Source organism: Eretmochelys imbricata, chromosome 21 (assembly GCF_965152235.1).
Source record: "Eretmochelys imbricata isolate rEreImb1 chromosome 21, rEreImb1.hap1, whole genome shotgun sequence".
Lineage (NCBI taxonomy): Eukaryota > Metazoa > Chordata > Testudines > Cheloniidae > Eretmochelys > Eretmochelys imbricata.
In genome coordinates, this window is record NC_135592.1 from 5,344,896 (window position 1) to 5,356,920 (window position 12,025).

Consider the following 12,025-nt stretch of genomic DNA (forward strand, 5'->3'; position numbering starts at 1 on the left):
AAAGGCTCACCAATGGCATGTGAATTTGTTCCGATTTTTTTTCCAGAAGTAAGCGTCCATATCATTACTCTCCCAGTGAAAAGGAAAACCCAGAGGCCTCTAAAGTAGGCACAGACTGACAATTACCAACCACCTACCACCAACCAGAATATGTAGTTGGTGAGAATGATCACTGGCCCTGAACCACTTCCACAGTTTTGACAGCTGCCTTTAGTCTCCCCCTTCCCAGGAAGGGCTCAGTTTTGTTCCTCTGACCATAGTGGAGTGAAGTATTTATTACTCAATATGAGTAAGGGTGACAGGATAGTGGGGTAGGTACTGCACAAAATGATTGTTGAAGAGTGGCCTCTAGTGGTAGATGGGCACACAGTAAAGATCACATTGCCTACCTCCATCCAGGATAGCACGGGAAAGCAGTCATGATGAGAAGTAAGAGGCTGTGGGTCAAATTCAACTCAGACTCTCTGCAAGTAGAGAGACTGCCTTGGCATGTGTGTTGCAGTGTGATGCTGCAGAGTACAGGGGAGACAAGCAGCCCGAACAGCCCAAAGCAGCCAGAGACACAGCTTGGATGCGCTGAGTCAGCGTAACTTCTGGGCTGAGCACCTAAGGATCCTCAAGCCGGATTGAAATTGCTCCCTGACACCACGAGCTCTCCCCACTGCAAGTCACCCCCTGGCCCGCTCTGCACACAGTAGTCCTCACAGGTCTGAGGAGACAAGCTTTCCCCATCTGCAAAGGCTGAGTCTGCATGGTATGTCTCTGCTGCCATTCTTTTCCCATAGCTGCTCCTGGCTTTACACAGCTAAGGTTTCTCACTGGAGGAGACAGCAGCACTGGTACATTTGGCATAGGGACAATCACAAGTGACGTTATTCTCAGAGCAGCCCTATGCTAACCCTTCCCGAGCAAAGCCTCCTCTGCAGTAATGATTTCCGAGACAGAGGTATTTACCAGCCATCTTTCCTACTTACCCTATTGCCCAAATTAATCCCTGCTGTTACCCCAGGAATGTAGCTGAATCAGTGATTTCTTGGGGTCCATCAACAGTGGTTAAAGAGCTAGAAACTGGCATGTCCCCCTTATTCCACAGGACAAGCTTCCCTTCCACTACTTTGCTAGTTTGATTCAACCCTGACCACTCTAGGTGCGAGGGGAAAGGTCAGTCTCTCACTCAGACTGCTCACTGGGCTGGAGGAGGAGCAGGAATTAGTTCAGTGAAATGATCCTTTAAACACCCTGGGCATCTGCCTGCCTTACAGCCAAAGGGACAAAGTTATAAAAACAGACAACTGGCAGTTGTTACAATTGCTTTTTATTATAGCCCTGCAGGGCAGAAATTACTACTTGATCACAAAGGCATAGGTTAGAGAACACCCCTATCATTTACTGAGGGAAATGGCTCAGATGGTTGCTTCTCTACAATTTAGATTGCTATCTACCCCTGATGCGTGTGCAGCTATTAAGTGCCTTGGGGGATAGCAGATTTCAAAAACGGCTTTCTTCAGTTTGACAAGACTGAGTGTCCTTAAAAGGAAGCATCCTGCCGACTTCATAATTGAGCAGACAAGGCAGCCTAGAGGGTTTTTTCAGCCGCTACACATTTTAGAGTGGTGCAGGAATTTATCATCGTCACCACTGCTCTGAATGTGTGGGGAAATTGGGCAGTTAAATACCGATTCAACGCTTCGAGTGGGTGTTTTGGTGCATTAAAGTTAAATGTAAGCAGCAATTATGGGATGTCTACAAAGCTGAGGTTAGACTTGAGTTTCCTTTTGCATGATATGTAAAGCTTGTATCAACTGGTAATTTGCTTCCATGCTACTTGGTCAACTTACCTAAGGAAAACCAAATCTCACTCTTTCCTTCACTATAACCCCTAAAACCTGTATGAGGGCCTGAAATCCCTCGTTTATCAAGTGGAAACTCAAATTTGTGAAATTCAAGGGGAAAACAAAAAAATCCTAAGAACTGCACCCAGGAAGGAAATCGGATCCCCTGTTTACCGCCTATTCTGAGTTATTAGCTCTATTAGCAAGTTTATGAAATCAGTAAGTCATCCTGGATGTAGTGTAATTATATAAACTGCATCCAAAGGGGAGAGAGAGTATCACAATATGGATCACAGGTCTCAGCTATTCATTGTGACTTTAGCTCCAGCTCCAGCTTCTTAATCTCCAGATACAGCTTCTGCACTTCCAGCAGAGTTCTCAGTCTCTCCAGAGACACCCCACACTCATTGACCTCTTTTACAGAAGCCATCTCACACACATCAGAAGTGCTTTGCTTTTTCTGTAAAACAGAGGGAACATGCTTATGCTACAGCAGAGAAGGACTCACCCTCTCAAGTATGCTTGCTCCTTTTTGAGTCTGAACCATCATCCAGTGTGTTACATGCATCTGCCTCAGGGCCTGAGCATGCTGCTGTGCACCCTCACATCTAGTCAGTTCTACAGAAACTGACTGTGCTAAGCAACAGTGATGAGGTTTCGAGCAACCTAAGGTTTGGCACAGATTATAAACCCATTGGGCAGGAACCAGCCCTCCTTTTACAAAGAGCTGAGCACACTAATCTCTCACTAATTAGTAACACTTGAATTGCCTAGAAAACCTGACTTTTGTAATAGGGAAGTTTTCCTCCTGTTGTGATTTTTACCCACCAAATTTTATTTTGCATGGAGCAGCTGCTATAAAAGGAAGAAAGCTTCTCTAAAAATAGGAGATGGGTGTAGCGAGGGATGATGTGTTTTGTTTTCAGATAAATTTTTTTTTTGCCATATGGTGTATCAATGGCACATGTCCCTACCCGATTGCAAAGACCTCATGAAGTTAAGTCTTTGCTTCATTAAATCAATGCATGGTTACTACTACTCTTTAGATTAGAAATTGGGCAGGGTGCATCAAGAAACCCAACTGGGCAGTGATACTTACACACACCGGTAATGCTGTCCAGCTACCGTTCGCTAAACAAGTAATACTACATCTGTCTGTTGCAGGCAGCTGGGAATGGCTTGAAAACTGGTACCCAGGAGAACATTTGAAAGGAAGGGTTTCATTCACATGGTACCACATTTTTTCATCCAGTGCATTGACCATGCTTCCAGTTTGCACCTCTGGCTTCTGACACCCAGCTGCAAAGAAAACGCAGAAGAGAAGGTAGTTCATTGAGAGGAGCAGATGCACTGTGAATGCTGGTTGTTGCTCGAAATGGAAGAGAAAATAAACTGTGGGTAAAGGGTCTTGAGTGTATTTCACTGGAGTTCTGGTTTATAAACAACCCATGAAACCAGCTACCCCGTGACACTCTCTCTATAGAGAGAAAGAGGGTCCATGATTGAGCATGGAGCCAACCATGAAGTGAATTGGAACAGGTGTTCAGCACCTTTCAGGATTGAGCTCAGTGACTATCAAGCCACCCAATCAACACCTACAATGAGGCTTTCGATTCCAGTCCCACCATTCTACCAAACCAAGACCTAAAGAAAAGCATGAGTTAAACACAGAAATCCCATCCAGTATTTCATACGACTGGCATTTCATGGAGGTGTCAAGCTGGGGCAGCAGAGCACAGGTGCTTTTTGGGGATAGTTAACATGCAGTTTGTTCCTGTGCACACTTGTGGTAAAAACCTCTTCACTTTATTGCACTCAGACTCCTCTGCAGCAAGGGACAAGTGCTCGGAAGTCAATGGAGTCACCTGGGATTTTCACTGGTGGAATGAAGAGCAGAACGTGCTCCTTAACAATGTCTTACACTCTTATAGTGACTTTCACCTTGAAGGATCCCAGAGGACTTTTCTAGATACTACATGGATTTGTACATAAAAGGAACCCCTTCCCCACTGAAATGCAGCCTCTTCTAGGGCAGGGCACAGTCTCCAAGCAGACAGAGGTTCATGTTAAGTCTGAGACAAGGAACAACCAAAACTAGTGCACTTATGGCAGCTGACCTATTTCCAGGCAACTCACTGAAAACCATGCCACATAGAAACAGATCATTTCCTTTAAAAAAATTTCTAGGCAGAGGTTAAGCTTTAGTCTCCAGGGGCAGTTGCAGCCAAGAGTTTCTTCCTGCACTAGATTTGCAATGACTTTGGGACTGACAATATCCTGAACAAACCATATGGAATTAAGATTTATTTAATTTTATGAACTTTAATCTTATTGAATTAGGGTTAATACCTTTGGGATCCACAAAATACAACAGAAGCAAAGGAATTCAAAGTTAAGGACAAAACAACATCTGGGGTGCCCTATTTTATCCAGATGAGATTTTTTCTTAAAGCTGAATATCCTTTTGGTATGGTTTTACAGAAGCTACAAAAAATAGTGATATTTACACCAAGGGGGCTCTCCACTCCGAATTCCATTTTGCTCTGTGTCAGATATACGACGACTAGATGCCTCTCCAATATGTGAGAAAGTCTGTGTCTCTTGGTACAGTATTACAGCTGTAAATTACTGTTGATCCATAGGTGTAATGATTATTACGGTCACTGGAATACCTCTGTCATAAATATAAAGGGAAGGCTAATAACCCTTATGTATGCAGTAACAAAATCCCTCCTGGCCAGAGGTACAGAATCCCCGTACCTGTAAGGGGTTAATCAGTTCAATTAACTGAGTTGGCACCTGACCAGAAGGACCAATGGGAAAAGATGATACTTTCAAATCTGGGGGGAGGTTTTGTTTGTGCTCTTTATCTGTTCCCCTCTCCGGCAGAGAGGGTCCGAGCAGGAAAAAACATCTCCTAGAAACATACCTGAAGTGAGCATCTAAAATTACAAAAATTGTAAGCAAGGCATGGAAATGCATGAGATTATCTTTTGTTTTAGCTTGTGAATTTTCCATATGCTAAGAGGTAATTTCATTAAGTTTTGTAACAGGAAAGCAGAGTCAGAGGGCAATCCTCTGTGTTTTATATCTTTTTATCTACCCTGTAAAGTTATCTTCCATCCTGATTTTGCAGGTGTGATTTTTATTTTATTTTTTAAATAAAATTCTTTTTAAAAACCAGATTGATTCAGTGTCCTAAAAACTAGGAGTTTGGTCTGTGCTCACATGGTAACCAATTGCTTAGTATATTATTCTCAAGCCTCCCCAGGAAAGGGGGTGAAGGAGCTTGGGGGGGGGGATAGATCTCCAAGTTGCCCCTCCCTGAATGTTTGTTTAAATCACTTGGTGGTGGCAGCAATACTGTCCAAGGACAAGGAAAGGAATTTGTGCCTTGGGGAAGTTTTTAACCTAAGCTGGTGGAATATAAGCTTGGGGAGGGGTCTTTCATGCTGGTCCCCACATCTGTACCCCGAGTTCAGATTGGGGAGGGATCCCTGAAAACCTCCCACTCTTGATTTCTGGAGGCGGACGACATGGAATTTCTAGAATATATTACAAGTTAAGAAAAAAGCATTTAACGGAAGGGAGAAAAACTGCCATAGCAACAAGCAGCATTTGATAATGGGGGTTTGTGGTTAAAACAAGTGCAAAACCACCACCAAAAACCGTCAGAAAAGGAGAAAATGGAGGAGCTGTAAATATGTACAGTTATGTTAGCAGCATAATGGGGAAAGGAGATGCTAAGGTAGTAGATGAACAGGAAAAAAGCTCTGAAAAACCTGAAAAAAAAAGAAGGTCAATGCATTTGCACTGGAAATCAGGGACTTGTTTTCTTAGTGCCTTCTGAAGGAAAAGTTATCAGTAAGATGTTATCATTCATATTCACTTGGAAAACCTGAGTTTATTTTGATAAAACTTTATTACATAGGAAACTAGAAGTAAAAATGTAAATGTTATGGACATTAAAGGAAATGTTAGCAGAACACAACTTTTGCTAGAAATGCAGTTAGCCTCTATGCTTAATTAATCCTGGTATATGGTGAAGTTACATTGGAATCCTTTTCCTTATAATTACTCAAAAATAATTAAAAGAACAAGCCCCCGATGTATGCAGAAATCTAAAGCTTATTGTCTAGAATGAAATAACCTGACTAGCCTTCCATTAAAAATTTATCTGAGAACAATTTCCATAATAGCAGCAAAGATATTTTCCATTAAATGCCTTGTACATTTATGGCACTGGATGAATAAAATGTCCTAAGAGTCTGAAAAAAGCAAGCATCGTTTAGCTCTCACATACAAACAATAAATCTGAACCCGAACACAGCAAAACAAGTTGAATTCATAAAATTTTCTACAAATAAGTCATGGAAAAAAGCCTACTGTGATACAAAGGAAGTAACAGGATTATACATGAAAACCTATCCTGTTCACCTAAAATCAGTCAAACTCAAATCAGTTTTAAAACCATTTTCTTCAATATAATTTAGACAGAATGAATTTGACACTGCCATAAATTCCATGTTGACTATTAATCACAAGGTGACAGTTGTGTTATCAGTTATTCAACAGGTAAAGTTTATTCCTGATTTTCAATAAGCAAGTGAATTTGACCCATATGAGCTAGCTACCAGTAAGCTTTGGGGATTTTCAACAGTCTTCCTCAGACTGGTACCTCCATTAGCTTTTAAAATGGTGAAACAAACACAAGACTGAACATTTTAACAATACTTATTTTCTGTACTAGTGAATTCCTTTTACAGCACAATTTGCCTAAACTACTCACATGAACTGGCAATACCAGAACAGAATCATAAATGTATAAAATCCACTTACCTTCACAAAATGGAAGTTTATGATTCCATGTGACCCTTGTTCCATCAATCACACACTGACTAGTATCATGTCCAACTAATCTGAACCTAAACAAGAACACTTTTTAAAAGGCAAAATTTCTTAACAAATTACTCAACTTCTAAACCATCAGCTCAGATATTTGCAGTAATACTTCTGTTCTGCCAGCAGGTGGTGACACTGAATTTCAGGTGATTCCATTCTCATTATAAAACAAGAGTTCTTGTTTTGCTAAGTATTCTGATCAACGCCAGAAAATAGCAAGTGAGAAAAGTGACTCCAGCTAACAGAAGGATGGACATCTGAGTTTTACATATTAGAGATACCCAGTTCACCACTGCTGATTCTCTGAAAATTACCAAAGCAATGCCAAAGATACTGTAGAAGGAGGAAAATAATTGGCTACCAAATTCAGAACTAACACTCAGTGTAAGAGCTCAGTGCATTCTGTTTTTATTTGTTTGATGCTTGACCCTATATCCCAAACATCTAGAAAGAGGCAGATGAAGTTATTAATACAAATAACAAAATTCTGCCCTATGTATTTAATTATACCATTATAAATTTCAGAGTAGCAGCCGTGTTCGTCTGTATCTGTAAAAAGAAAGGAGTACTTGTGGCACCTTAGAGACTAACACATTTATTTGAGCATAAGCTTTCATGAGCTACAGCTCATTTCATCAGATGTATACAGTGGAAAATACAGTGCGGAGATTTATATACATAGAGAACACGAAACAATGGGTGTTACCATACAGACTGTAACAAGAGCGATTAGGAAAGGTGAGCAGGAGAGTTGGGGGTGGGGGAGGAGAAGAGAGAAGAGAACCTTTAGTACTGATAATCAAGGTGGGCCATTTCCAGCAGTTTACAAGAACAGTAGGAGGGGAAACAAACAAGGGGAAATGGTTTTACTTTGTGTAATGACCCATCCACTCCCAGTCTTTATTCAAGCATAAGTTAATTGTATCCAGTTTGCAAGTTAATTCCAATTCAGCAGTCTCTTGTTAGAGTCAGTTTTTGAAGTTTTTTTGTGCCAGCAATGCCCCTCTGCCATGTACATTGGCCAGACTGGACAGTCTCTATGTAAAAGAACAAATGGACACAAATCAGACGTCAAGAATTATAACATTCAAATACCAGTCGGAGAACACTTCAATCTCTGGTCACTCGATTACAGACCTAAAAGTGGCAATTCAACAAAAAAACTTCAAAAACAGACTCCAGCGAGAGATTGCTGAATTGGAATTAATTTGCAAACTGGATACAATTAACTTAGGTTTGAATGAAGACTGGAAGCGGATGGGTCATTACACAAAGTAAAACGATTTCCCCTTGTTTGTTTCCCCTCCTACTGTTCTTGTCAACTGCTGGAAATGGCCCACTTTGATCACTACAAAAAGTTCCTTCCCCGCCCGCCCCACCGCTGTCCTGAGGATAATAGCTCACCTTACCTGATCACTCTCCTTACAGTCTGTATGCCAACACCCATTGTTTCATGTTCTCTGTGTATATAAAGTCTCCTCACTATATTTTCCACTGCATGCATCCGATGAAGTGAGCTGTAGCTCACGAAAGCTTATGCTCAAATAAATTGAGCACACAAGTCCTCCTTTTCTTTTTACAATTATAGATGTGTAACAAAATATAAACACCAAAAATAATCTTTGAGAAATGTTTATAAATGCAAACAGCTTTTTGGGGGGACCTATTTAAAAAAAGCCATTCCAAGATTTGAAAGCAAATCTTTTCATATTTGAATACAAGGTACTAAAAAGGGTAGGTTCACACAGTGGAAACTCTGACCCAACCTTCTTTGCATTGAACATGCAGAACAGCTAAAAAGTTACAGCTATTTCAGGAACTTCGTACTCCAGAATGCCCCGCTGAAGGTTTGTCATAATTTGCTATCTAGTCAGTACAAAGGGTCTACAACAGAGGAAGGAGAAAAGTTAAAAAAAAAAATCTCACTTTGACATCCTTACCCTTTGTCACAAGAAAATGTAATGTTTGAACCAAACAGGAGATCTGTGATATGAATCTTGCCATTAGCTAGGTCTCCTGGATGTTCACATGATTTTCCTAAAGAGAGGATATAACGGGAATTAGATTTTTTTTTGGTATGTTCTGTTAGAAAAAAAAGATAACTAAAGGGAAATAATAAGTAACCCACATTTTGGCATATGACTAATGTAAAGCTAAGTGTTACATTAATTTAAAAAGCCTAAGACAAGACAAAGGCCCTCAAATGTGATGAATTTACATATTGTTGCGTTATGAGTGGAATGGATAGGACCCGTGCCCTTCTAGTGACATATCCCTATTGGTTATAAGCTATCACATTGCCAAGCTACAAATTACTAAGAACGCAAATCAAGTGAATTCTACAGAAGATAATACAACAAGATGCCAAAAATTGTGGCCGACTTGAAGAGCCCTATCCTGCAAGATGCACTTTTACTTTCCAGAAGGATGTGAGAGCTGAAGAATTATACCCAACGTTTCCTTTCTCAAGGAAAGCATAACCCTCCACACAGCACTCCGAGCCCACAGAGAAAGAAAAACAATTTAAGTGATATCACCGTCACAGCAATGCAAATCAGTATCACTAAATCATGGGCTTGGCACGCTTTTGTCAATAACGACATGCAATGTCTGCATTAGTCTCGTCTCCATGTGCAGTCCTGGCCCTATTGAATGGAAGTGTTGCCACTGACTTCAAGTAGGCCAGAATTTCATCTTCTGTGTTAGAGTTTTACATTTGAATCTTTATGAGAGCTTTATGCTCCACCTAAAAAATCCAAACAATTCTATCTGAAAAACAGTGTCCCTTTCAAGCTCCAAATCAAATGTTACAAAATCCTCATTCCAGTCCAGAAGAGCCTTTAACCTGTTAGTGTTTTCTGAACTCTAGAGTGTGTGGAAGGGTTGCAGAGGGAAGAGAGGAGAAAAACCTTACTTTGACAAAACTCTTCGGGTTCTGACCACACCAATTGTCTTTTGCAAAGAAGAGTGGACTGTGCTTTATAGACTTTTTGGTAACCTGGGTGGCAGTTATAGCTCACTGTGCTCTCAGATGGAAAGTATGTCCCTGTCTTAAACTCATCCAGCAGCTAAGCAAAGCTTAGCGTTGGTGGGGCACCACAACTACCTTGGGAAATAAAAGAAACATTTTAACTTTGGGGAAAAACCCCTAAACTCTTTAGTTTATATTTGTTTGTAACTAAGCCTTAATTGACACAAAGGCTGGGATTTTCAAAAGAACCTAGGAAAGTTTCAATGGGTTTTGGGCATAAAACTTCCTTAGGCCCTTTTGAAATCCCAGCTTGAAATCTTAAAACAAGGAGTACAAAGAGCAGCTTGCACTACCAATCTGTGAGGCACAAGGTAAGAAAAACATAAAATACTGTGTGTTTAGATACTTATTTTAAAAGAAAATCCTAAATCCACAGAACAAGCGTGACTAGTTAAGCAGTGGTAAGATCATAGAATACCAGGGTTGGAAGGGACCTCAGGAGGTCATTCTAGCCCAAACCCCTGCTCAAAGCAGGACCTCTCCCCAATTTTTGGCCCAGATCCCTAAATAGCCCCCTCAAGGATTGAACTCACAACCCTGGGTTTAGCAGGCCAATGCTCAAACCACTGAGCTATCCCTCCCCCCAGACTTGAGCAGAACTGCTGTGTAACCATCTAGACAATTTGACAAGGGCACTTTGAAATTATCTCAGAGTTCCAATTAGCTTAATCAAATAGCCATTGGACCCTGTAAATTAAAAAAAAAAAAGAGCAAAAGTGGAGAGGAGGAAGAAACAGGAATGGAAGAATAGAAATATAGATACCTATTTTCCACCTGAAGAGGAAACTGGCATCAAATAAACTGAAAATCTGCAAGCGGACTCTGGGATGGCTGTCAGCACAACAAACTAGGAATGTAACACCCTAACCCTTGTTGGACTAGATGACCTCCCCAGGTCTCTTCCAACCCTAATCTTCTCTGAAAAGATAGAGACTGTTTAACAGACTTCTAGGAATTCGGCAATCCCTGTAATCTATTTCCTTGTGGGCAAGGTGGACGCACTGTTCCCATCACCGCTTTGACGCTGGTTTGCTGGAGGGCTTGGTCACTTTTACACCCCCGGCAGGAGCGTGCACCGCAGTGCAAGCCCCCGGGCAGAGGGTGTACGGCCCGGTCGTTACGACCCCTGGCCCGTTACGGTCCATCCCGCTCGAACGATCACCGCCCGCCACCAGCCGGTTCTCCTCCCGCCCCAAGTCACGGTTTCGGGGGGCGGGACCAGCCTGGCGCGGGACAGGCAAGGCTCGGAAGCCAGCGAGCACTGGGGGAGGCGAGCCCCGCCGCGACTCACTGCAAGCCCCGGCCAGGGGCAGCGGCAGCAGGAGCAGGAGCAGCGCCAGGAGCCCCCGGGCGCCGGGCCGGCAGCGCGGAGCCGAGACCATGGCGGCTTCGGGACACTCGCGGGGCGAAGGCTGCGGAGCGTCTGCAGCATCCCCGGGTCCGGGCTAAGGGGGCGGGGCCATGCGGGAAAGGGGCGGAGCCTCCGCCGGGCGGGGCGGGGCTGGTGTCATTGCTGGGCACCCACGTGCTGTCCGGGCAGCAGGTGCGGGGGGAGGCCGGCGCTTGGCCGGGGTCACGGGTTCGCCCCCGGGGTCCTCGCCCTGCCTGCGGCGTGGGAGCTCGCACAATCCCCGCCACCCCCGCGGTGCGACCGCGCCGGGCCGCCTCCGGGCTCGGAGCAGCTGCGGGGCGTGTGCGCGTCGGGGGGAGTGTCAGTGAGGTGCCCAGCCGGCCGCGGGTTTCCCGCCCCTCCGTGCCCCCCGCGGAGCGCAGCAGCCCCCCAGGCTCCGCAGCCGGGGGGTCTCCCTGCCGCCCCCGCGCGGGGCCTCGCCCTGCAAAGACAAACCTCTGTCGGGGCTGGTTCCAGCCTCTCTCCACCCCGACCCAGTGCCGCTGCCCGCGACCCGTGCTCGAGCCAAGGGAGCGTCCTAAGGGGGAGTAGGAATAAAGCCGCTTGAGGTGGGGCGGGTTGCGTTCCAGCAGGGAGCAGCACAACCGAGTGGGATCCGGGTCTGTCCTGTAGTCACTTGCGGGATACAGCGCTAGACAAACATTCTCGGATCAGTTCAGTGGAAGGAAGTGGTTACCTAGGGATGTAAAAAACACCTCCCTCCCCCTCGCTCTTGGGTTCTGGGGAATTCAGCCTGCAGGTTATGCCAGTCCTGAGCTCATGGGAGAGGAGAGGGGGGTCTGACTTGGCTCTAGCAAACCATCTGAGCCCTGATGTGTTCCCCCCAGAATGGCATCAACTTTTCTGGGG

The 12,025-nt window shown here is 43.9% G+C and overlaps 1 protein-coding gene across 4 annotated transcripts; it reads right to left on the reverse strand.

The window, feature by feature from the left end:
• Positions 1 to 1,299: 1,299 nt before the first annotated feature.
• Positions 1,300 to 11,718, reverse strand: LOC144278263 (C4b-binding protein alpha chain-like). 4 transcript variants are annotated; one of them, XR_013348552.1, is made up of 5 exons: positions 11,612 to 11,718; positions 8,675 to 8,771; positions 6,672 to 6,757; positions 2,932 to 3,131; positions 1,300 to 2,292 (listed from the first exon to the last, which is right to left on the reverse strand). XR_013348552.1 is itself a non-coding variant. In XM_077839508.1 (5 exons), exons 1-5 carry the CDS (start codon positions 11,145 to 11,147, stop codon positions 2,140 to 2,142), a joined length of 621 nt encoding a protein of 206 aa, XP_077695634.1. In that variant the 5' UTR covers positions 11,148 to 11,185; the 3' UTR covers positions 1,300 to 2,139. The 4 variants fall into 4 exon arrangements, 2 of the variants coding, with proteins under 2 accessions (XP_077695634.1, XP_077695633.1); XR_013348553.1 differs by lacking the exon at positions 11,612 to 11,718 and adding an exon at positions 10,529 to 10,616; XM_077839508.1 differs by lacking the exon at positions 11,612 to 11,718 and adding an exon at positions 11,057 to 11,185 and having other exon boundaries at positions 6,672 to 6,751.
• Positions 11,719 to 12,025: the final 307 nt, after the last annotated feature.

Coding starts and splice junctions, on each gene's coding strand:
- LOC144278263 (XM_077839507.1), bottom strand. CDS start 11,147: ATGGTCTCGGCTCCGCGCTGCCGGCCCGGCGCCCGGGGGCTCCTGGCG. Junction 8,772..11,056: donor GCCCCTGGCCGGGGCTTGCA/GTGAGTCGCGGC, acceptor TCCTCTCTTTAG/GAAAATCATGTGAACATCCA. Junction 2,293..2,931: donor GGACAGCATTACCGGTGTGT/GTAAGTATCACT, acceptor TCTGTTTTACAG/AAAAAGCAAAGCACTTCTGA.